At 49.3% G+C, this 25,141-nt stretch overlaps 1 protein-coding gene across 1 annotated transcript; it reads left to right on the top strand.

Moving 5' to 3' along the window:
• The first annotated feature begins 379 nt into the window (after positions 1-379).
• On the top strand, positions 380-20,371 carry LOC149365498 (uncharacterized). Its single transcript, XM_089585310.1, has 9 exons — positions 380-661; positions 5,849-5,944; positions 9,197-9,352; positions 10,075-10,401; positions 11,508-12,158; positions 15,425-15,654; positions 16,544-16,883; positions 18,283-18,552; positions 20,111-20,371. The coding sequence occupies exons 1-9, from the start codon at positions 398-400 to the stop codon at positions 20,369-20,371; spliced, it is 2,595 nt and encodes an 864-aa protein (XP_089441436.1). The 5' UTR covers positions 380-397.
• The last annotated feature ends 4,770 nt before the right edge of the window (positions 20,372-25,141 follow it).

The raw sequence follows: 25,141 nt of genomic DNA, 5'->3' as shown, positions 1-25,141 counted from the left end.
TAAAAAATTCCTAAGACATTTCTGGGAATTTCTAAAAGGAAATTCCCCGAAAAAGCGGAAATTTCCCAAATTGGAACACTATTGCTTTTAATACACAGATAATCACACACTCGCCTTCATGTAAATGTTGCTGCTTCTCAGTCCATGGTTGGTTCTCCGTGGTCGATGTCCCGTTCTCAGTGGAACCGTCTGCTGGGGAAGGAGGAAGACGACGGCCCTGAGCTACCGTGCTCAGGGTCCGGACGCGAGCGACGTGCTTCCCACAAAATGAACATCTGGTCCAAGTACGACGGCGTGTCTTGAGGCTCCAGGAGCGTAAGGCCACACCACAGAATCCGATGGGAGCTCCAGCGGGGTCGTCGGCGGCGCCGTCGGGACGCAGCAGTCCAGGGCGGCCATGAACGAAGACGGAAAGCGCTCGCAGTCTTCTGGATCGAAGGACAGGCGAGACTCGGAGCCCACTGCGGCTGCTGGAGAAGGCGGCCAAAGACGCGTAGTACTCGAGGACGGAGAGAGGAAGCACCAGGTGCATCCTCAGAAACGCGAGGCCGGTGACTCGGGTCCAGAGGACGACGGCGACACGCGGACCACGCTGATCGCCGCTCGCCCCGTCCCGTCCGGAGGCTTCTCAACGTCGTCCGTGAGCGAAGAGTTCGTTAAGGTGCGGGCTTACACCATAGGTTAGCACAGAAACCTGTCATACACAACATGCTCTATTTAGCAAGGTCTACAGATCAGAAGAAGGGAAAGGGTGATACTGATATCGCTGCCACTGCTACAAAGAGGGGCAAGGCGAAAAGTCTAGGTATTTTTACAATGGCAGGTGTACACCCTTCTAATTTGTTAACGGTATCACTCGAGCATCGACCGTTCGCTTGAACACCGCCCTTTGACGGAAAGAATCGGCAAACTCGCCGAGAGGTGCCGCATGCGCACGAAGCCCAGGACGCGGCGGCCGTCGTCTGTCAGGCTGTTCCTGGAGCTGTGCTCTGCCCCGGCCCTTTTCTACGCTAACCGCACTGCCTGGCATTTTTTATCGCCCGCTTATCAAAATCGTGGGCCACAGCCATATCGGTATAGAACTGCAAACAAAACAACCCAACAAACACAAAACCTCCTCAGAAACTCCAAAAAAGGATGGAATGTCCCAGTCCCAGTACAACATTTATCAAACGTTTCCAGACCATAGAGGCAAGACATAGAAACATAAGAAAAAAGGCAATGCTCCCACTAAAGGTCTAGAAACGTTCTTTCGAGAGTTTTAAGCAGCAAGAAAAAAGAATTAATGCATTTTGGTCCCAGAAAGGTATCTGTGTATAACGTTTCGGGACCAATGGTTTTCAACAAGAAATAAAAATTGACAGCTCGCTCTCTTTTCCCTCTCCCTCTCGCCACAAGCTGCGGGGAGAGAAGGTTTTGCTCTTGCACTCGTCGCTTTGAGAGTTGAAACAGCAGTTTCATTCGAACAGCCGAAGGAAACGGTAAACCCCGCATCTCTCTCGGCGCATGCGTTTCTCGCACGTGGGCCGTCGGCTCCATGCTGCAGGCAGGCGGCGGCGGTCTGCATTTTCATCGCGCCGTCGGCAGCGGCGGTCACCAGCTTTCACGTCTTCTAGCGTTTTCCCAGCTTGCGCCCAACTTCAACATTATGTGGTGGTCCCTCCAGGCGTCTCCGACTCTCGGGACTCCTCGCTGCGCCGCTGTCTAGCAGAAGTGCAGTAATGGCCTCCCGTCGCTCGCCCGGCTTCCTCGACGGACGCTATTTTGCGCGCGCTTATTCGCGCTGCCCGAGACGTTCGAGCACAAGCCCCAGCGCGCGGCAGTTCTTGCTCTCGCCACTGCGCCAACTGGGCTGTCGTGGACTTCGTAGCTACGGATTCACGGAAGTTTTCCCGCGCACCTCGGCGTGTTTCCTTTTGGAACTGATGCCGCGGCGGCGCATCGCAAGTCCTTTGCGCAGCTCCGCGGCCCTACTGATGCCGCTGTTCGAGGCGGCGTTCGCGGCAGCGGAGTTTGTGGCAATAGGTGACTCCTCGCACGCACCCTGCATTCCTCAGCGCCTCCGACGACTGCAGCACGGTGGTGGCAGCGTGGCCGTCTACTACGGTCTGAGGCGGGAAGGACCTTCGGAGACCCACCACTCTCTTTCTGCGAGTGCCCATGGATTAGCCTCCTCTACCTACTTCGCCACCGCGCAGCCATCCTGCCGCAGCGGTATAGTTTGTGCAGTGTTCGCGTGGTTATATTGACTCTCTCCCACTGGATTAATAGTGCCTTAATCTCGGCTCCCAAGCTGGACTGTGCCGCATGCGCGGTCTGCCGCACCATGGATGCTGCGCGCCACCGCACGTACCTGAGCACGTTCACCTTCCCGCCTGGCTCCAAGCAGTCTTATCCCCACACTTAGTCACAAGAAAATAAAACTCCCAGGATCGTTACGAGGGTGTAACGCGTATGTCTGAGCGCTCGCTGTGCTGTGAGAAGGCGCAGGACAGAAGCCTGCGTTTAATTTATGGTTTCAGCTGTTGCAGCCTTGTATTTCATCCCTGGGTTTCCGTAGGCAACGTCGTCAAGGTATGGTGGTTTATTTTAATTAATTATTTTTTTATTTATTTATTTAAGCATACTGCAGGCCCTTTTAGCACTTTTTTATTTTCGCTTAGTGGAACTAATATTTTTTTTCTGTTTTGATAACACGTCGCTGAAGCTTGCTCCGAGTCTCTAAGCGTGAGGGGGGTTTCAACTTGAAGAAAATCCGTGACCGGAAACTGCGTGTCTGCAGCATACGCCCATCTCGACTTTTCTTTTGTCACCGAAGTTGCTCTTTACATACGTTTGCTTTTGCGTGTGCATATCTGCTTTTGTAGCCCTTAGAATGCTCGTTTAAGGTGCATCAACTTTCAGCCTGTATTCTGTTTTACTTACTTCATATTGCAGATTTCTCAGGGCTGGAGAAAAAAGTGGCCGTCATTATATGCATGGCGCCGTAGTGTATGTACACTGTGTATTAAATGGTGCATACGTTTGCGTCTGCTGTTTCTATTTACTCAGATTTGCGCCGTTGAACGTAAGTTTTGTTCAGCATGGACTTTCAATTCGGTCTGTATTGTTTTTCTTTGACTGAAACATGAATGCATTTTGATTGTGGTGGTGTATGGTGCGGTCGCCGGCATGGACGACAGGATGCAATTCGTGCTAAGAGTACAGCTAGTAAACTGATATGACTTCTGTATGGCGCTGCTATTTGCTCTTATATGGGCCAAATCGGGTGACTTTTTGAGTTCATATTTCCTTTGTGTGCAAAATGCTAGGACATTTCACGTAAACGGATAAGTGCAGAACGGCCGAGCCAGCACGCATTCAGACGAGTGGAAAGGTGGATTACACCACCTGTAACGTAAGTATGCACCTGAAATTCGGCACATATGTGCGCTTGGATGCCTGCAGGCTGCATGAAAAAGGAGGAATAATTTTATTGAACCAGAGCCGAGAAATCGAGCATTAACCTTTTGGGGCTTTCCATGGGACGCACAACTTTTTGGACATTGCTAGTTGTGGCGACGTTTTTTAGATGTGTTGGGGAAAAATGAGCACCTCCTGGGGAGATTCCAGATGTCCCGATGGGTCATTTTTGGGAGATTTTGAGGAGGTTTTGTGTTTGTTGGGAAGGTCAAAAGAAAGAATGATCGCAAGGTTCGTTCGAGAAACGCTGAGTAAAGCTGTTAGCAGCTGGGCGGCACGTGGCTTCTCCTGAATATCGGCGGCGCTTATTCCAGATTCCAGCAGTATTACGAGCGAAGGAAAGGGTCGGGGCTGCTCGCACCTCCTGGAACAGCCTACCAGATGACAGCCACCGTGAGCTGGTCTCCGTTCGAATGCGGCAACTCTCGGCGAGTTTGCCGATTTGTTCCGTCATAGGGCGCTGATCAAGCGAATGGTCGACGCTCACGTGATGCCGTTAAAAAATTGGGAGGGTGTACATAGACGGCTTGCGCATAACGCCAGTGGCGCCATGGTAGTGCACCAAGCATGGCTTCCGCCAAGGTTCCGTGAGGCACGTGGCGATTAGCGAATTAGACGAGCGATCGAGCAGTCATCCGCAGTGCTTCTGGCCCACCAACATGGCGGCCACCGTGACGTACGCGCGAAGTAACAGTAGGGAACTTACTCCAGGTAAAAGTGTGGCAGCAGTACGTTTAACCGAAAACTCCTGTGATCGCTTGGCGACCAGTGAGGATACATGCAGGTGACCCATATACGAATAAACATTATTCTGAAGAAAGGCTTCTCAACGAGAGCAGTGTGGGTCGCTCCTGACTTTTATTCTAGTCCAGGGCCCCCAAAGAGGTAGTCGTCGCACAGGCTCGGCTATGAAGGCGATCTGGTCCTCCGGGACCGTGCTGGTCAAGACCACCTGCCAGACGCCAAGACCATACGCCACCGCCGGTTACGTTGGCAGGCCCACATGGCGTGGAGCATTTTAGCCTTGTCTTCGCAATGTTGACATCTGTCCTCATACGCGATGGAAAGAATTTTGCTGTAATTTTACTCTATGTATAGGCACGGAACGGTCCCTGTTGAGCGTGTTGCCTCCTCTTTGCTGAGCATAGGGCGAGACGCAGGGTATCGTTTCCAACTGCCGATACTTCCTCCTGTATTACGCTGTACCGCTGGGGTGCAGGCTCCGGTAGGTGCGCTTCATTCCCCGTTCGGTAGGGGTGGCCTTGGGCGACGACGTCAGTCGCGTGGTTCCCAGAGAGCCCCGCGTGTCCTCGTGCCCGTAATATCAGATGTTTGATTCCGGGACTTGCGCCCTCATGTTGAGGTAATTCCTGCAGGCTTGCTGCGAGTCGATGATTAGGGTCACGGACACTCCCCGCGTGCTGCCGGCGACTACCGCCAGAGGCACAGTTCAGCCTCGGCAGGTTTGCAGTCTCTGATGGTGAAGCTGGCGATTTCTCTGCTCAGAGTACACTGCCTTAGCAACAGCTTCCAGCACAGCAAGCAGCGTCCACGTAGACCTCGTCCGCTTCACCCGCCAATCATTTTTCAACACTCTTGGATTTCGCTTCCCTCCTGCCTCAGAGCAGTCCCGGGTACATGTGCCGTCAAATCAGGAGGACCGTGCAGGGCATCTTAATTTCTTCCGGGACGTCAACGGCCTCTTTTATGTTCTCGAGGCAATCGCGGTAGACAATTCTCTTCAAAAAAGGTCTGCCGGTCTTCACTCGTAGGAGCCGTTGACATTGGGAGCTGAATTGCTGATGTTCGAGGCAGTTGTTGCTTGCGCTGTACACGTGGTCCGCCATCTTGCTCGTAGAGGTCTGCTTGGGGAGGCCCATCACCACCTTACAGGCTCTTCGAAGCAGAACCACTATCTGCTTGGTTTCAGAGCTTGCATGGTGCTGGCTCTTAGAAAGGGTGGTCTATGTTCCTCTTACGGTCACGTGATCCAAGTGCCAACATGGAAATGTAGAACATACGAAAATCAAATTCACGACTGAATATTATTCACGGTGCACATACTAAAGTTGTTTAATTTCTCCGCTGATGTGGCCTTTTAGAGCTAGAGCTGTTACGTGCATATCTCCTCGTTCTGCGGCGTTTCAGTTGTTGGCGTAACACCGCGCCATAGTGATTGTTAACCGCAGATTGGTCATGGGTCAGCATGCAGGGACGTCACGCATGACGTCACTATAACGTCCCAACTTATAAGAGGGAAGTCAGACCAGCGACAAGGGTGCAGCTGTTTTGCCTTTCTTCAGAAGCTGCACCCGACTCATCGGTGTCTTTCAGGATGAAGAACTGGTGGTGATAACTCTCGCACTGTTTTTTCATGCCCTGACAGAGTTGGAAACAGATCGAGAGGTGCCTGGACCAGTCTGCCGAAGGAAACATGCAGGAGGGTGACCTGAGGGACAACGGCGAGGACAAAACTGCCGAGGTGAGGCCGCAAAAAACTTGCATGTTGAACCCACATAACTTGATGTTTTGAATAACAAGTACGCAAGATGGGTACGACGTGAGGTAGACGTATAGTGCCTAGAAATATACTGGCTAGTGTGCGCAGCGCGCGCGTTTCGTACGGGAGGGCGAGGCCCCCGCCGCGATGACTGCGCGGAGAGGCCGCAAGGGGCGCTGCCGGTCGGGTGGGTGTAGAGTTCCTGTATATGCTCTGGTAGCATATACAGGAACTCTAGGTGGGTGTAGGTGGGTGCGCGAAACCCGCCGAACTCCTGTCGTCTGCTGTTGCGCCGATACCACAGCCTCACGCGATTGCTCGTATGAAATCAATGTTTTACAGGCATCATCTCTTGGATTGCGATGCTGGGAGACGTCAAACGTGAGAAAAAACATCCTGAAATGTAAGAGGCAATGCAAAGAGAGGACATGTTTTGTTCCGTTGTGTCGAAGAAGTTATCGGTCTAACGAACGAAAGGTGTCTTTGTTCACTGCACCGGCGGACCCAGCACGGCTTGCTGAATGGGAAAATAAGATCAAGAGGGCAGACAGAAGGCTGACACCGAAGGCTGTCGTATGCGAAAAATATTTCGAGAACGAACTCGCCCGAGTGAAGCCACACCTGAAGCCCTATGCTGTCCCCACAGTTTTCGAAAATTATCCAGCTCATCTTGTGCCTAAAAAGACGGTGAAAAGGAAGGTGTGAAACATTTGCGACCAAGGACCGGCACCTCAACAACGGAAGCGAAATGTCGAGCTGGTGGATCCCGAGTTGTGCCCTGCAGTCGACGGTGATGATACGCGGGTTGACTCTCACTGCGTCGCTCGTGGAGGCGCATCAGAGGAACCCCAGAAGCGTTCCGATTCCGAGTAGACAGACATTGCTACAGGACCGGTGTGTGATTGCGAAGCGATACTGCAGTGTCCGTGCCCAAGTGATGTTCGGCACCCGTTCGATGGAATTCTGATTCCGGTGACATGGATGAAGTTGCCTCCTGCGTCAAATGGTGCTTTAACTTACGCCTGTTGCGAGACCGAAGTTGGTGACTTTTGGAAAATCTTTGCGTGATCACGGTTCTGTAATTGCCACAATTTACTTCCGAGGAAGAGAAAAGGAAAAGCGCGTGCTTAGAGCCCGCCATATATGAGGCAGAGACATTAATCAAAGAAATGGCTCTGCGTGGCCTCTGTAATGGATGTGGCATGATTCCTGTTGCAGGATAGCACACTTCATACAGAAGTATGTACTTTGCAGAGAAATGCTTGCTGACCACCGATGGAAAAGGAGAGTCATGCTTGCACTGCAAATATTTACGGAAGCTCTCGCAGAACACCATGTGCAGAAGAAAAAAGACGAAAGATCCTTGCAGTAACAAAAAAAAAATTCAAGAATTTTTCTCGTGCTTTGAGAAAGACAAAGAAAAGCGTGGCCAATGCTCAGCAGCATGTGACTCAAATGAAGGAGTAAAACAATGCACGGAGCGAAGAAGCACTCGAGGCAAAAATACTGTCACTCCCGAAGAAGCAGCAGTTAGCTTTGAGAGCTTGTTTCCTGGCTGCAAGACGAAAGACTCAGGAGGCATGCCTTATGAAGATGCCTGGATTGTGGAAAGTTTGCTAATGAGGATACGGAGCCCAAATTTCTACGAGCACCTTCGGAAGCAGGGCATTATGATTCTGCCTGGACGAAAATGCTTGCAAAAATATCTGCAACGATTTAAAGGTGTGGCGCTTTAAATTTCACTGCCATAAAGTTCTCGCGTTCAGCGTTTCAATTTCCAGTGCAACGAATATATCTCGCACGTTCCTTTAGTGTGCAGTTTATTGCTTAACCTTATTGTGAATCTTTATTTCCACTTCAAGTATGTTCGAATGAAGGCTATGGGTAAGGGGCTTTGGACTCTCTGAAATAATTTTGCTCTCGAGAGCTTAGTAAATAAAAAGAATCGGTTGCATGTTCAGTATCGAGTTTATTGCGGGCGAATGCAAACTGCAAGAATACGTCAACAAATTGATCTATATCTGGTATTGCAAAATGTGCGCACTGTCAGCGAGCTCTCATTGTTCTTATATAACCGAAATTTTTTGTTTTGAACGCTCCAAATACAAAAAAAGAATAGTCTGCTTCGCGCTGCTCCGCGCGCGCGTATTGAACGCAGATGCGCCCACCCGAACAGCGCACCAAGCGGGCGCCGCCGGAAATCATCAATATCGGGACCCTCGCCAAGCCCGCCCTTGCCACACTAGTCAGTATTCCAGGCACTATAGTAGAAGGAATTCGCTTCTGTGAAATAATTTGATGGAGTGATAAATTATTGTTTGTTCGCTGGATGTGCCCAGCAACAATTCAAAGGCAGATCACTAAAAAGTAATGCCATCTGCATGACACGTGATCCTCCTGGTTTGAATGATTTCGCTGTAATCGGAGAGACGAAACGACATGGGCCTACCAGAGGAGCAAAAAAAAAAAAAAAAACAAAACCAGAAGAATCTACTGGTGGTAAATCGCGTTGTTTATTTAGAGCGGAATCAAGTTCAGGATTCTTGGACGTCAGTTTTAATTGTGACGATCTTACGATATGTGAAATAATCGCATTCATGAACGGTATCCCGTTGAAAAATGCGCTTGGCCAGAATGCCTCTGTAAAACTTTTTTTTCCCCTCCACTCATGTTAAACTCAATGTCAAGATCGACAAGCACTCCGCAGTCGCCGTTTGGTAGAGAATGGTAGAGCAGCCTGGGCTGAGAGATTCGCGTAACAACAACAACAAAAAGAATAATTTCCCGTCATCGCAGTTTGACTGGGAAAACGGATGGCGGCAGCAATGCTGCTCGTTCATTTTATTGCCTTTCACATCTTCAACGTCTTTTAAGGCTGAATTAACAATAGATCCTGTTGTCGAAATGAAAGAAAAAAAAAAGAAGCTCACAGTGCGGTTACCACTGTGTATCACTAGATTCAGCGAAGGCTGTTTTGCTGTGGTCAGTGTAATATTGTTCGTTCATTATTAGTTTTTTTTCTTTGTTGGCGTGTGACGTCGCTATGGTCTCTCATGACGTCAGTGCATTAGGACCACTCAACGTGGTGCTTTGCAGTGACGTTAGGCCTGACGTCACAACATGCTGGCCAATCAGCGCTCCGCGTTGTTACGACGACAACGCCAACGCCGCTGAACCGGGAAGTGTGCCCTCGACAGTTGTTGGTGTAAAATAAGGGTTGTAACCACCCGTCAGGTGCCACCTAGCGGCGCCGACAAGAACAGCAAGGAGGAGTCCAACCGACTGCTCAAGTTCCAGATCTCGGCCCCGCAGCCGGCCAGCAGCAGCAGCTGCTGCCACGGGGCTGCGGGACACGGTCGCTGCGGCTGCAAGAGAGGGCGAGCTAACAAGGTGGGCGCACTCTCACAGCATACATGTCTACTGTTCTAGTACCCTGCAGGGCTGTAGGTATACTTCGCTCGGCATCTACACTAACGGTGGCGCCATCTTGTTGAGGGCGATGGAATCGTTTTAGTACAAAAGTCAGCTCGGCTCTCTGGCTTCGTGTGACATTGACGACACAGGACGCAACTCATTATTTTTGCAGTGTCAGCGACTTGATTTATCTGCTGTGACCCGAAGGTGGAGGTGTTAGCTGTAGGAGCGGCAAATAAAAACTGTCGCCACTCGTCGTCGTTAACTTGAGAAGAGCTGAAATTATGCTTAATTGCCCTGGCTTTTAATTTATCACTCCGACTGTGATATCTGTGAATTTTTGTTGGTGCATCTGTTTCACTGTTTCTGCTGCGAGGCTCCAGAGCGGTTATCAACCCTCCATTTATATCATGTATATAGAGTTTGTTTCACTGCCTGAGGGCCAATGACGTATTGTCCGCAGGCCAATTGTGCGTCGTGTGATTCCACTTATAACATGGAGGCCAAAGAACACGCTTTGCTAACTAGTGGGGCCCGGACTCCATGAGACCGGAACACTGCCTAGAATACCTATTCTATTCAGGTGCTTGGAGTGACCGCTCTCGAGAATATCCCATCAGTGCCATCTTGAAAGAAAGGGTGCAGCTCTACACGACTGGGTAAATTCTGGTGCCAATACGACTGCGTGTTCCACACAGCACAGGCATGGCGGCAAGTCGCACGACTGTGGCCGCCCCACCGCCAGATCCCATTCGAGCAGCTGCCGCCGTCGTCGACACCGGACCGCATCCCCTGTGGTCGACAGGCAGGAAAGGCACCGGGACCAATGTCCCGCCCAGAGTCGCGAGGTCGCTCGTCCCTCAGCCAGCCACAGGCGGCAGCGACACCATCACTACCGACACCAGCGCCGCGTCCGCGACGGCGAGTTCGGCGATAGTGGCGCGCAGCCGCCGCCAGCTTGCTCTAGGAGTCCCAGGCGTTGCTGCCGAAGTGCAGCGGCCGGCAGTGACTCTTGCTGTTTAAGGGTGCGTAGGTAGTACAATGTCTTAGCATAATAGACAGTTTCTGCACAGCTCAGACGTGCTTGATGCGTGGGCGCACACTGGAGCAGCCGGGCATGCTGCGCATCCGCAATGGCTGGTCCGCGTCATCACTGAGTCTCACGAAGAAGCGGATCGACAATTGCTACGAGCTGGCGTACAGCCATGCTATACCTCTTTAATGGATTGTTTTAGCATAACACTGCCGCATAACGCCGTCGCGCACCGCTACTGATCATACCCAACAATTCAGGACAAAAGCATTCTCGACGGAAAAAAGTTTATGAACGCAATATTTTTTCACTATAACATCCAATATATCCACAGACCTTGGCAGACTTGCACTTTTTGCTATTAACGTTCTTGCTATCGTCATAAACGTTCCCCATTGATTTTGTATGCCAGTGTTAACTGCTTTATGCGAGCGATGGAAAAGCTTAAAAGAAAGATTTTGCTACCAATGGAAAGAATGGACATTTACTTTCAATATTTTCATAACAGTACCTTACAATGTTCCAATATTCAAAATTTTCCTCCAAAAATGCTGGATATGTGCCGCCGTGAACGCATGCGCAGACGTCCTCGGTGTTACAAATGCAGGGGAGGGGCACGCAGCTGGCACCTCAGTTTCATTTGCGTATGATGTTTGTCGGTAGTGGTATACGGTAGTTCGCTATCCTATACTGAAACTTGAACATTTTTCTAAATAAAACTCTCCATTAAAAAGTTGCAGCACGGCTGTACGCCAGTTCGTTGCCTAAAAGTGGCAGTTGCACCTCCAGCTGCCCTGCACTTGGCCCCGCTGTGTCACGTGCTCTATACTGTCACAGCGCTGTAGCACTACGTCACCTTGTTTTCCTCGCCTCGGCATATTCTCCCTTTATTTAAACCGCCAATGAAGCGGAAAGGAAGGGGAAGCCATGCTTGCACCTTGCTACACTTCCTGTCCTGGCTCCTACCACTGTATTTATTGGTTTGGTTGTCCTAGATGTTGTCCTAAAGGCTTCATACCATTGATGTATACTCGCTGAATGAATACCTCAAAAGTTCTAACCGTCTGTTCGTGTATGAATTAAGGTTGTTTCACTCAGGCATCAAGAAAGCAAGCCTCGGACCGAGAGCACCACCAATGCGCCGAAGAAGGATGCGAAGCAGGCCAGCTCGTCCGAGGGGATTCCAGTAGCAGGAAAAGTTGCAAGAAGAAAACACGTCCTGAGGACAGCGGCAAGACAGAGTGCAAGTCAGGCGTAGTCTTTAGCAGGTATCAGTCCAACTACTGCTCAGCGGACGGCGATCGCTCCAGTTCGTCGTCATCCTCCGAAGACGAAGCCGGCGAAGAAGAGGGCGGGGAACGACTTGACCACAACAACGGTTCGAGGACGTTCATATTCACGCAGACGCGTCAGTCGTCCTCCCAGGTTCGCAGTGGACGGAAAAAGCGCAGCGACGGCCGCTGCGGTAGCGCAGGTTTCTCAAAACGGTGCGTCGATGGTCCCGTGCAGTCCAAGGTGGAGAAGCACGTCTTGGAGCTCAACTTCCCGCCCTCTCCGCTCATGCGCAGTATATCCAACCTCTTGCAAATGCACTGTCCCTGCAATGCGGACAACAAGGATCCCGTCGAAGATGACGGCGACGATGAGGGAGGTGACGGACAAGAGAAGGATGATGATGATGATAATGGCGACCACTTTGTACACCGAATGAAGCCAGGGCAGACGTGCGAACTTCAGGGAGAGAGCCAGGTACTTTGAACATCTATTTGTTACTTATAGTGCTGCGTACAGGATGTGGTAACACGAGAAGCTTGCTCCATCTCCCACAAACGCTTACTGCAAAGCCCAGAGAGTACGTACGGAAGACAAACAACAAAAGCAAGCAGATAAGGACCACATCTGATGATAAACTTGTAAACGCTAAAATAACGTGAGCGAAGGTTGTGTAAGATATTGCTCCACCGGTCAACTACTAAACCCTTCCCTTAACGTGAACGAAGAGGGAAATTAGAACAACGCGAACTGTCCTCGTCACTTCTAAGAGGAACGCGATTTAGGTACATTCATCGTCTCCATACCGCTGACGGAGCTTGAAGCTAAGTAAGTAAGACGTTCTCGCAGGTTAGTTGGTTATCTCCCCGAAAACCTCTCACAGGAAAGCCAAGTCTATGCGAATGGGCGAGGACGGTGGTGTTGTATTCGTTCCTTTACCGTCTGTCCCATAGTCCATCCGCGTAGTATTAGCTTTCCTTGAGGCTTACGGCGCCAAAGCGCACTTAGCGTACACAATACGCACAGAACAGCAGAAGCAATGCTCTACGCTCTGCGTGTAGCGCACACAGCGGTAGAAGAACCCTCAGAAGTTGCGGAACCAGCGTTAAATGCGATACGATGAATTTAGAAATCGAGTTCCTTGCGTCCCGAAACATGACGTGAAATCGTATTAAAAACAAAGCTGCAAGTCCTCGAAAAACACGACAGAGAATTTTCGGTCGTCACAACAGATTCTTGGTAATGTTTTTGCTATTGAACTCAGCAACAGAAATTTTTGTTGTGACAACAGAATTTTGTGTTGTCACTACAGAAAGGTACTCCAGAAGTACCGACTACGGAAAAATATTACAGAAAAAAACTACAGTACTGCAGAAATAACTTCAAAACAAAAGAAAAACCTGCCGTTACGACAAAACATTTTGTCATCATTTTCATCATCATCATTTATTTTACCCTTAAAGGCCTCTGTTGAGGCATTACATAAGGGGGGGGGGGGGGGCAAAGCAAATGCAACTGAGAATAATACGTTAATACAACAAAACATAATGCAATACAATAAAATGAAAAACGATACATCACAATACAACGTTGGTCAATAATGAAGGGCGCAAGGCTGAATTAGGCGGTAACAACAACAACAACAACAAGAAAAAGAATAAGTGTAACTGGATGAAGTTTGTGAAGTGTCTTTTATTCAGTAGAGTGATTAATTAATGCCTGTCGAAATTTAGTAGCGTCGCGCTCGTTAACAATGTAGTCGGGTAGCAGGTTCCAGTTTTCTATTGCAGTTGGAAGAAAATATTTATTAAATGCCAAGGTCGATCCATGTATACGTTGAATGCTGAGGAGGTTAAACAGGCGGCGCGATGTTCTGATGGGAGCTAGTAATAATGTGTCACGAAGATCAGGAAAATTGTAATATAACTTATGAAAGAGGCAGAGTCGTGCGATTTTCCGTCGGAGCTCTAGTGGCGGGATGTTAAGTGAAGATTTAATACTGGTGATACTGCTGTGTCTATTGTAATTTGAGGATATAAAACGGGCTGCTCGGTTTTGAACGGCTTCTAAGGTGTTAATTAAGTATGCTTGGTGAGGATTCCATATAGCCGCTGCATAATCAAGTATGGTACGGGTGAATGTTTCGTATGCTAATTTTCGAACAGAAGGAGGGGCTAGGTACAGGGATCTTCGGATGAGGCCAAGTGATTTTGATGCTCTAGATGCTAGATATAAGATTTGTTCCGACCAGGTTAATTTGCTGGAGATAGTGATTCCAAGGTACCGATATGATTGGACTTGGGTTACCGTGTTTGACAGGAGTGAATATGCAGATCTGATGTTGGAACGTTTTCGCGATACTTGCATGAATTGGCACTTTGAGACATTCAGCTGCATAAGCCAGTCGGAACACCACCGTTCTATTATGTGTAAGTCATTCTGAAGCGATAGTTGATCCCTGTTAGTGACAATGCGACGATAAAGGATGCAATCATCCGCAAAAAGCCGAATAGTGGATGAAATACCGGAAGGAAGGTCATTAATGAAGATTAGAAAAAGAAGTGGGCCAAGAACGGAACCTTGGGGAACGCCAGAGATAACGCTAGTAGTGCCTGAAGGATGATTGTCGATTACTGTGTATTGGGAGCGACCTGTTAAAAAGCAATGTATCCATGATAAAACGAGAGGATCGATGGACAGTCCGGAGAGTTTAGACATGAGGCGAAGATGGGGCACGCGATCGAAGGCTTTAGAAAAATCTAAAAAGATAATGTCAGTTTGGAATGAAGAGTCCATATTTAAGTGGAGGTCAGTGGTAAATTCAAATAGCTGAGTTTCACACGAAAAACAGGAACGAAAACCATGCTGCTTAGTAAAAAAGAAATTGTTCTGATTGAGGTGTGATGCGACATGTGAATATATGACGTGCTCTAGAAGCTTACAGGCAATGCATGTAAGAGAGATTGGGCGATAAGTGGAGGGATCTGATCTGTTACCTGCTTTAAACACCGGCACAACTTTGCTTATTTTCCAATCTTTCGGAAGCAAACCCGTAGACAATGACAGCTCGAAAATGACTTGAAGGAATAGGCTAGAACTTTCCTTAGTGCTCTTAAGAAATTTTGCAGGAATTCCGTCAGGGCCTGGTGCTTTCGACGTTTTAAGCCCATCAATTATTTTCACAATGCCTTCCGCTGCAATGTGAATGGGGGGAATTTGGGGAAAATTTGAATTGGGAACTGGTGGTATATTTTGAGGGGGCTCATGGGTGAACACCGATGAAAAATATGAATTCATTGTATCTGAGCGGAGTTCTGTGGGAACAGATGCACCACTTTCGTCAAACAAGGTGATGTCTCGTGGACGGTGAGTGTGTGGTGCCAGTATGGACCAAAATTTCTTTGGGTTATTACGAATAATGTTCTTCAAGTCCTGATGAAAGAATTTCTTTTTACTGTGTTGTAATAACCGTGTATATTGGTGAAGACATGCCAGGTATTTTTGCCATTTAGAAGCGAAAGTAGAATTTTTCGCTTCACGGTAGAGGCGTTTCTTTTTATTCGATAGTCTTCTTAGTGAGTTGGAATACCACGGTTTCCTAGCATCACCGCGAATACGTATGAGGGGAACGTAAGCATCAATAAGCGATAAAATTTTATTTTTATAGAGCAGCCAGTTTTGATCTATTGTTCGCATTTTTTACACAATTTTTTCGTTTTTTTTTCCACTGCGTGTTCGTGTAGGTGGTCCTGGTGTCGTTGCCGGAGCCGCACAAGCTTACGGTGGAGCACGTGATCTGCAAGTCGGCTTCCCTGATCGACCAGGAGCGCTGCGGCGCAGTATGCGCTAGCAAACCGAAACGGAACCGGGCAGAGCGTGATCGCAAGCTTCGCGACCATGATCGAAAAGAGGTGGTACGCTGTGAAGAGACACTCGACGTTCCCCGTTTCCGCCGGAAGCACAGTTACGTCAGGTGAGCCTTTCAAACCATTCCTGTATGGGGAGGGGGGGGGGGGGGGGGTGCACCCTTCCAAGGTTGCGAACTCGCAAGCGGAGGCATTAGCAGCGTTGTGCAAATGGCTTTGAGTAGTCGCGACCAGTATACATGGCAGAAGTACTGAACCGGCTGCGTTTCTCTAAAGCTCGCTAATCGGGAATCTTGTCTAATTCGTGTCAGAGTGACCCAATCCTGACTGACCAGCGAAACACATCCATACTCCGCCAGCATGGAACAAGGAAAGGACATTATGCATTCCTCGATGGCTGGCAGGGAGCCCGACGGAAGTTGCTGACACCTTTCTCATTACTGAGCCTCACAGAAGAAATGCTCGACTTGCACGAATAGCCGCAGCCATCGTGAACCTTGTACCGCCGAGGTGCAAGTTTCGTTACCAGGTCGCCAGCCCCACCGCGGTGGCTCAGTGGTTATGGTGCTCGGCTACTGGCCCGAAAGACGCGGGTTCGATTCCGGCCGTGGCGGCCGAATTTCGATGGAGGCGAAATTCTAGAGGCCCGTGTACTGTGCGATGTCAGTGCACGTTAAAGAACCCCAGGTGGTCGAAATTTCCAGAGCCCTTCACTACCGCGTCCCTCATAGCCTGAGTCGCTTTGGGTCGTTAAACTCCAATAAAGCAAAGCAAAGTTCCCAGGTCGCCAGACGCTCGGTATTATTCGCCCACTATGTACAATACATACATAAGGTTTTGCAGTCGTGCTTGATTTGTACGGACGCGTAGAGTTGATGTAGCCATGTGCAGCGGCTGGGAAACTTTTATGGCAACTTCCGAGCATCTTCAGTCTGCTTGCGCCCGTTAACTGGAGGTGAAACTGTCTTTTCTGAAATGTGCTGTTCAACTCTCCAGGCACACCAGGCGGCGCAAAGGGGCCGATGCGGGCCACGGTCCCCCGGTTATGCCGAAGGCCGTCGACCACCGGGACTCGTCCCCAGACAGTGATTCGAGCGATGAGGACGAGCCTAATGAGCTGACCTACAGCAAGGAGAGGGGTACCGACGAGGTGCTGGTGCGGCCAGTGGTCAGGAGTGCACGATCCGGTCGAGGAGACCGCGACGAGTGTGTCGGGACTACGACCAGGCAGCGGGAGCTCAGGGTGTCCATACCGAAGGTCGGCGCCACCGGCTGTGCCGCCGAGATGGACAAAAAGAGGTCGTCAGGCCGTCGGAAGACAAGGAGGTCGAGCAAGGTAAGGGAATGATTGCTCAGATAAGTTCGTACGATTTTCTTTCTCATTGGGTGGTAGAGAAAAACGTACCATAAGAAACGCAGCAATGTGATTTCAGTGCTTTTGCGTTTTCTTCGGTCAGTCAGGTCTTACAAACTGGCCTACAGTCGCACCTTTCTAATCAACGTAAGACAGGGGCAATAGGACGCTGTGAATCTTGCTTTTTTTTTTAATGGTAGGCAGAGAGCAGACAAAATGGAATTCTTAACGGCACAGATCTGAAAAAGGGATAGATCAAAAACAGAAGGATACGCCGAAGTTAGGAAAATGCTGGCAAATTAGTAATCATATCATTATGCAGCAAACCGAAGCTGGGAAGGTTCCTTTTACCAAGTGCACTGAGGTGCTGAAAATGTCAGGAAGGCTAAGGAAGGACAGTGAAGCTGATTAAGACTGAAATCGGGGACCCATGGATGGGGCGAACGCAAAACACTAAGAAAAGCGACCAGTAGTAGCAAGATGTGAGCAAGGAGGTACTTATTTACGTGGTATAGCTACGGCTAATTCGTATAAGTGCACAAGTAAAGTAACAGCTCTATGCGCGAACATGCACTCTTGCATGACGCCCGCGTCTGTGGCGCTGTCAGGGCGGATAGGTCAGTCATGTTGAGCATGACCATGACTTCACACAGGGACGAGGAAACAGGGATCAGCAAAGACAGGAAGATGCATGATAAAGGCCATGGTATAGGGGCCACGAAATTGCATTTCTGAAGGGCAGTCATCAGCCTTTACAGCGTTGATAATATAAACAACACTTTTAGCCAGAGGTGTGCTCAGATGCCGCAAGGAACGAGTGGGCTTCTAATTTCAAAGTCAAGGGGCAGCGGCGTCTCATTTTTGACGCGACCGTAACATGATAGGATCCCTCTCGTCTCGTTCAGAATAATCTGCTTGTCCTGTTTGGTAAGTTTGTGGAACATGTGCTAAACGTTTCTGTGGCCTAAAGTATTTAGGCCATATGGTTTGCTTTTCAGCCGCATATTGGGGTTGCGGTAGAGCTCCGAATTTCTGTAAGCGGAGAACAGCTCTCCCCATCGCCTTTCAATGCCGTTTTGGTCATCAAGCACTCCGTTAGACGGCTGGAAAGCAATGTAAGAGGGCGCAGAACATTTCACCCGAAAGACGCGGGTTCGATACAGGCCGCGACGGCTGAATTTCGATGAAGGCGAAATTCTAGAGGTCCGTGTGCTGTCCGATGTCAGAGCACGTTAATGAACCCCAGGTGGTCGAAATTTCCAGAGCCCTTCACTGCGACGTTCCTCATGGCCTGAGTAGCTTTGGGAAGTTAAACCCCAATAAACCAAACCAAACCAAACCAAACCATTTCATGTAGGCAGCACATACTGCCGGTGCGCAGGCGTCGTCGGCCGACAGCGACGGGGAAGGACACCGCTCCGGCTGCGTCGAAGCAGGCAGCGGAGGCGGCGGCGAGGACAACACGCTGCGCATCGTGTTCACCGACTCCCGGCTGAACACGGAGCTGCGCTGCATCCTGCAGGACAGCTCGGACGCCAGCAGAGGGGACCGCTACGGCAGGAGGCACGGTTCGAGCCGCACGGCGCTGGCCCGGCGTGACGTTCGCCCGCGAGGTGGCGCACGGGGCGCCAGCGATGACAACATTGACGCGGTGAGTGTTGGCATGGCCATGGTCCAGGTTTCTGGGTCCGTATTGTAGAAGCGTCTCTAAATAGACACGTCCACCTTGGTGACTCAGCTTGAAAACGGCTGACCCGCCTTTCTTGTAACGTCATCTACACATTCCATTGCATAAATAATCATTTTTTTAGAAAAGTCAATATTACAAAACTGGCGCTGTAAATGCTTGCAATTTATATTGAAGACCAAGTCTTCTGGTGTACGGGGTCGTAGTCAGCACGACTCCCTCCACGGAAAGCAGCGTGCGCGCGCTATCGCCCGAGCTTAAGCATACCGGGCGCCACACGATCATCACGAACCAGTGCTCCAACCGTACAGCGCTATCCTTCTGCACCACCGACTCAACCGTCAGGCCTACCCCCCTCGCCACAAAAGCACCTCACGAAGGATGAAGCGGCAGCATGGAGACCACTTAAAACCTACACCTAACACTGCTTCCTTTCCATCATACATCACACACCCTACCCCAACAAATGCCCACTCTGCGACGCCTATTTCACCTTGTGTCACTTCATTGGCTTGTACGAAAATAAAAGTAGCCTTAGTAATCGCAAAATACAACCCTCAGCAGTGGGAGGCCATGCTGTTGCAGCTATATATGCATGAAGACTAGCGGAGGCTAGTGCACCGTGCCCGGCTGACAGCAAAAGTAATAGGAGGCCTGGACCAGGGGCCACTCCCTGCACAGGAGACCTTCCTTTGACCCAATAAGCGTAAATTTTTAATACTTTATCACTTATGTGACTTTTAGTTTCATTAGATCGTGTACAATGGTTATAAAAATATTGGATTACAATTTAATGCTTTCTTCCTTGACCTGCGTGACGGTATATTTTTCTGACGCCCTGATATCACGAAATATCTCAATGGTGCCTGAAAGATCATCGTTTGTATATTCTGTCTCAACTGCATAACTTGTCCGTCGGAAAGATTTCCCGCATTTCGTGGTTACACTATTAAGCGACAGCGTATACAGCTCGTTCGGTCGGAAAGCCGTCGGCGTAGTCGGCACTACATTTCAGAAATAATGGGGGCTGCGTAAAAAAAAAATCGTATCATGCCTACCGTTTGCCTCAGAATGTTTCAACCAGCGACCTATAATCGGGTTTGTGCAAAAAATTGTGTCATGGTAATTTGTGGTTCTAGTGATTGATGATTGATTGGTGTGTGAAAGGCGATGAGGAGTTAATGAAATTATTATAATTAATTGATTAATTAAAAATGATCAAATTGGAAAAAAAGGGGTTCCAAGGTGTCAAAATGCTCAGAACGAACAGTCAGTGCTTGATGATGCTAATTAAGAAAATTTACAGTGTGTAATTGATCAATTGAAACAATTGAAAGAAAACGAGATATGCGTTCAAAGGGGTCAGACTGCTCAGAATTGAAAGCCTAACCCATTGCGCTATCGCGTCATACACTTGGGGAGCCTAAGTGTCCTCTCCAATTTTCGAGTCAAAACTCGGTGAAGGCAAGTTTTGTGTGAGTCATCACGCGTTGCAGACGGACACGGTAACCCGCGCTTGCAGGGCAGCCGGCGGGAACAGCGCTGCGGTTGCGTTCTCTCGGCGGATGCGCGGCAGCGGGCGCGCCACGGCGCGGAGGCCTCCGACATCGTCTCCAGCAGCTACTACTCTTCGACGCACGAGTCCAGTGTGGCGCTCAACGAGGTCACAGGGGGCGCTGGCGGCGGCTGTACGCTGTGCCGCACCATCCACGCTATAGGCGCTTGCGCCAGAGAGCGACCCTGTCGCCATACCTGGCACCGGAGCAAGAACACTCGTCGTTGACGCTGGCGTTCACTTTAGCGCTTCCAAGCGTTTACCTTTCTTACAAGCTGAAAATTGGCGTCGCGGCTCCGCATTTGTTGTGGCGTTTCTCTCGGCGACGCATTCGGCGGTCAGCGTCTTACAGGGAATCGTTCAGGCCTACATTGAACGAAGCGCTGACGTCACGACGCCACGTATTCGTGCAGAAACATTGGCACTCGAGAGAGAAACGCACCTCGCTAAAACCAGCGTTAACCTCAGCGTTTCCTCTTAGCTAACCGTTCTTCGTTTAGCGTCGCACTCAGAGCGAAGCGCGGAGTGAGACAAGCACGACGATGACGTCACCGCCTAGGCAGCGCTCTCAAGGTCAGATTCTCACACGAAATTCAGACGGAAAGTAGTCAGTTTTTAGAATATCAAACGCTGAACTAACAACTCATCGATGGAGTTGCATGATGGCTCGCAGGCAACACTCCCGGCAGCGTTATTGTCACTGGCGCTTGGCAACTTGTGTTTAGAGGAAAATGAAGCGCTAAGCGCTAACATGAGCTCACAGATTTTCTGTTAACACCATGCAATTTACCTAATGCCAGGCTGTGCATAATTGCGCAGTACTGTTTTCACTGCTTTACTTATGCTCTACAATCAGTCTTTGCGGACATGAACCTAATTTTAAGTGCCGATATGCATGCTTGAAGGCACCATTTTTAGACGTATCGCAAAGTGTCCGTTAAAGCTAATTGTTACTACTATTCACATTTCTTAAGCGCTGTTCCTGAGGGCACTTGTTCACATGTTGCTTCTGAAAGAACGTAGCGCACGTCACGGCCGCAACAATAGGTGACAAATATGTAAACACACAACAATCGATTTTGACGCAGTGCATGTTGCCTGCTGTTTAAGGGCATTATTTCATCGACACACTGTATACCAGTGGAGTATTGGTGACGTCTTTAGGCACCATAATAAAACGCGAAAAGGGATTCTTAGGAAGACCCGCAGGAGCGTATGTTTATTTCACATTGTCGTAAGCAGCAATTATTGCCACACTGTTAGGAAAGTAGTACGCTCCGAGGTATGGCCACGTACTACGTCACTGTCCGCTTATACAAATGCAGTAAACCTTTTCCCATTCACAGCAATAATAACCTTCCAGAGGGGAAAAATGTATTAAGGCATGTAATGAAATTTTCACGAAGAAATAAACATTTGTGTCGAAACCATTGGAAAACTTTTATATATTTTTCCCTTCACACGAGGGCTACTTCTAGAACAAGTCAGAATGTGTAGCTCACGACGGACAAGTTCTGTTGACCATCACCTACAGTGTTAGCAACAAAGTTATGGGTGGGTTTCTTGGTGTGTTTAACGGATCATTACCCTGCAAAGCTAGCCAAGATTCAGACATCGGAAGTTCGTTCATCCACTAGCTTACTTACTGGATCACTCACTCCTTACTTGCAGCTTACTGGGTCCTTACTCAACACATTCCTCACTTACTGCTCACTCACTCACTCACTCACTCACTCACTCACTCACTCACTCACTCACTCACTCACTCACTCACTCACTCACTCACTCACTCACTCACTCACTCACTCACTCACTCACTCACTCACTCACACTCACTCACTCACTCACTCACTCACTCACTCACTCACTCACTCACTCACTCACTCACTCACTCACTCACTCACTCACTCACTCACTCACTCACTCACTGCTAACTTGCTCACTCGATCCTCACTCACTCACTCACTTGGTGCTTACTCGTTCATCACTCAAGCACTTGCTGCCTATTCGCTCCTCACTTACTCACTCACTCGCTGCTTACTTGCTCCTCACTCACTCGCTGCTTACTCGCTCCTCACACACTCACTTGCTGATTACTCGCTCCTCACTCAACTGCTGCTTACTCGCTCCTCACTCAACTGCTGCTTACTCGCTCCTCACACACTCACTCGCTGCTTACTCGCTCCTCACTCAACTGCTGCTTACTCGCTCCTCACTCAAGCACTTGCTGCTTACTCGCTCCTCACTTACTTGCTCCTCACTCACTCACTTGCTGCTCACTCACTCACTCACTCACTCACTCACTCACTCACTCACTCACTCACTCACTCACTCACTCACTCACTCACTCACTCACTCACTCACTCACTCACTCACTCACTCACTCACTCACTCACTCACTCACTCACTCACTCACTCACTCACTCACTCACTCACTCACTCACTCACTCACTCACTCACTCACTCACTCACTCACTCACTCACTCACTCACTCACTCACTCACTCACTGACTCACTCAATCACTCTCACTCAAGAACTCCACTCAGTTCACTTCACTCAGCTCATTCCTCACTTGCTGCTTACTCGCTCCTCCCTCTCTCCCTTGCTGCTTACTCGCTCCTCACTCACTCACTGTTAACTTGCTCACTCGATCCTCACTCACTCACTTGGTGCTTACTCGCTCCTCACTCACTCACTCACTGCTAACCTCTCACTCGATCCTCACTTACTCACTTGGTGCTTACTCGTTCCTCACTCAAGCACTTGGTGCTTACTCGTTCCTCACTCAAGCACTTGCTGCCTATTCGCTCCTCACTTACTCATTCGCTGCTTACTCGCTCCTCACACACTCACTCGCTGCTTACTCGCTCCTCACTCAACTGCTGCTTACTCGCTCCTCACACACTCACTCGCTGTTTACTCGCTCCTCACTCAAGTGCTGCTTACTCGCTCCTCACACACTCACTCGCTGTTTACTCGCTCCTCACTCAAGTGCTGCTTACTCGCTCCTCACACACTCACTCGCTGTTTACTCGCTCCTCACTCAAGTGCTGCTTACTCGCTCCTCACACACTCACTCGCTGTTTACTCGCTCCTCACTCAAGTGCTGCTTACTCGCTCCTCACACACTCACTCGCTGTTTACTCGCTCCTCACTCAAGTGCTGCTTACTCGCTCCTCACACACTCACTCGCTGCTTACTCGCTCCTCACTCAACTGCTGCTTACTCGCTCCTCACACACTCACTCGCTGTTTACTCGCTCCTCACTCAAGTGCTGCTTACTCGCTCCTCACACACTCACTCGCTGTTTACTCGCTCCTCACTCAAGTGCTGCTTACTCGCTCCTCACACACTCACTCGCTGTTTACTCGCTCCTCACTCAAGTGCTGCTTACTCGCTCCTCACTCAATTGCTGCTCACTCACTCACTCACTCACTCACTCACTCACTCACTCACTCACTCACTCACTCACTCACTCACTCACTCACTCACTCACTCACTCACACACTCACACACTCACACACTCACACACTCACACACTCACTCACTCACTCACTCACTCACACACTCACACACTCACACACTCACACACTCACACACACACACACACACACACACACACACACTCACACACTCACACACTCACTCACTCACTCACTCACTCACTCACTCACTCACTCACTCACTCACTCACACACTCACACACTCACTCACTCACTCACTCACACACTCACACACTCACACACTCACACACTCACACACACACACACACACACTCACACACTCACACACTCACACACTCACACACTCACTCACTCACTCACTCACTCACTCACTCACTCACTCACTCACTCACTCACTCACTCACTCACTCACTCACTCACTCACTCACTCATTGCTCTGAAAAATGCTCGTTGATCTAGCATGTTCGCCAAAATGCCATCCACTGTCTAGTTCTCTCGTTGACAAAAGAATAGAAAAAATATAAAACACTGTGCTCTTTGCTTGACCTCATGTACTACTTCCGAGTGTCATGCAACTTATATGAACCACTTCTGTCCCAGCAAATTAGCCGATTACCCGAACAGCGAACGACCCCGAAGCGTAGGAGCACAGTGAGGAAATGGAGTAGGCGATGGCGGTTCTCTGCGGCGACAAAGTGGAAGGAGAGGCTGGAGATTGACGTCACAGAAAACGCAATGGCTTGCCGCAGAGCCGATATATCTGCCCTGTCTGGCTCTGGAAGGGAGGCGTGCAAGACAAAAAAACCTTGCAAACGTTCCTCTTTGCTCAAGATCTATAACGCTAATACTATAGCGCTACCGCACGGGCAGTTGTATGAACTGTAAGTGTCAGTGTGATGCTCAAGCAATTGGTTTGAGGTTCGAATTGGGATGCGGGTTCAAAGTTTCCGCGAAGACTGCAAAAAAGAAACGGAATGTGCACTAACTTCAAGCGTCTAAACGAATATTTTCAGTGGCAGAATAGAGGCGATGCGTTGCACAAAGCACAATCATTAGAAATTGATATTGATAACGGCGGCCATTATAACGCTATTTTGACAATTTCACCATTTACATCCTAGAGCTACCAGCTAGTTTTGAGAAAGGTGGTAATATAAACTCAACATGAACCAATTCTAAGGGAGATCGCACGAAAGAAAGAATTCAGTAGAGTCTATCAGTTTGATACAAGTGTCACTAAATCACGTTCCAAAATCTGTGCAACGCTGTGTGTTTTATAACGTTCTGCAGCGAATCTGCATCCGTCGAGGCGGCTCAGTGGTGACGGCGTTCGGCTGCTGAACCCATGTTCACTGTTTCGACCCTGGCCACGGTGGCCACTATTCGATGGGGTTGAAAGGCAAAAATGCTCGTTTACTTAGATTACCGAGTAGGTTGAAGAACCCCGGGTAGTAAAAATTAAACCTGGGACTTTCGCCACCGCAGGCTCCATAGTCCATATGCCGGAGTGTTGCTTTAACACGTAACACTTCA

The sequence above is a fragment of the Amblyomma mixtum genome, chromosome 1 (assembly GCF_055824585.1).
Source record: "Amblyomma mixtum isolate Tamu chromosome 1, ASM5582458v1, whole genome shotgun sequence".
Classification (NCBI taxonomy): domain Eukaryota; kingdom Metazoa; phylum Arthropoda; class Arachnida; order Ixodida; family Ixodidae; genus Amblyomma; species Amblyomma mixtum.
Note: the sequence above shows the minus strand (reverse complement) of the source record. Positions and strands in the feature narration are given on the sequence as shown.

Bases quoted from the DNA above. Each gene is read 5' to 3' on its own strand.
- LOC149365498 (XM_089585310.1), top strand. From the start codon at position 398: ATGAACGAAGACGGAAAGCGCTCGCAGTCTTCTGGATCGAAGGACAGG. The intron at 10,402-11,507 runs GTGCGTAGGTAG...TGTTTCACTCAG, and splicing joins GTGACTCTTGCTGTTTAAGG to GCATCAAGAAAGCAAGCCTC. The intron at 15,655-16,543 runs GTGAGCCTTTCA...TCAACTCTCCAG, and splicing joins CGGAAGCACAGTTACGTCAG to GCACACCAGGCGGCGCAAAG.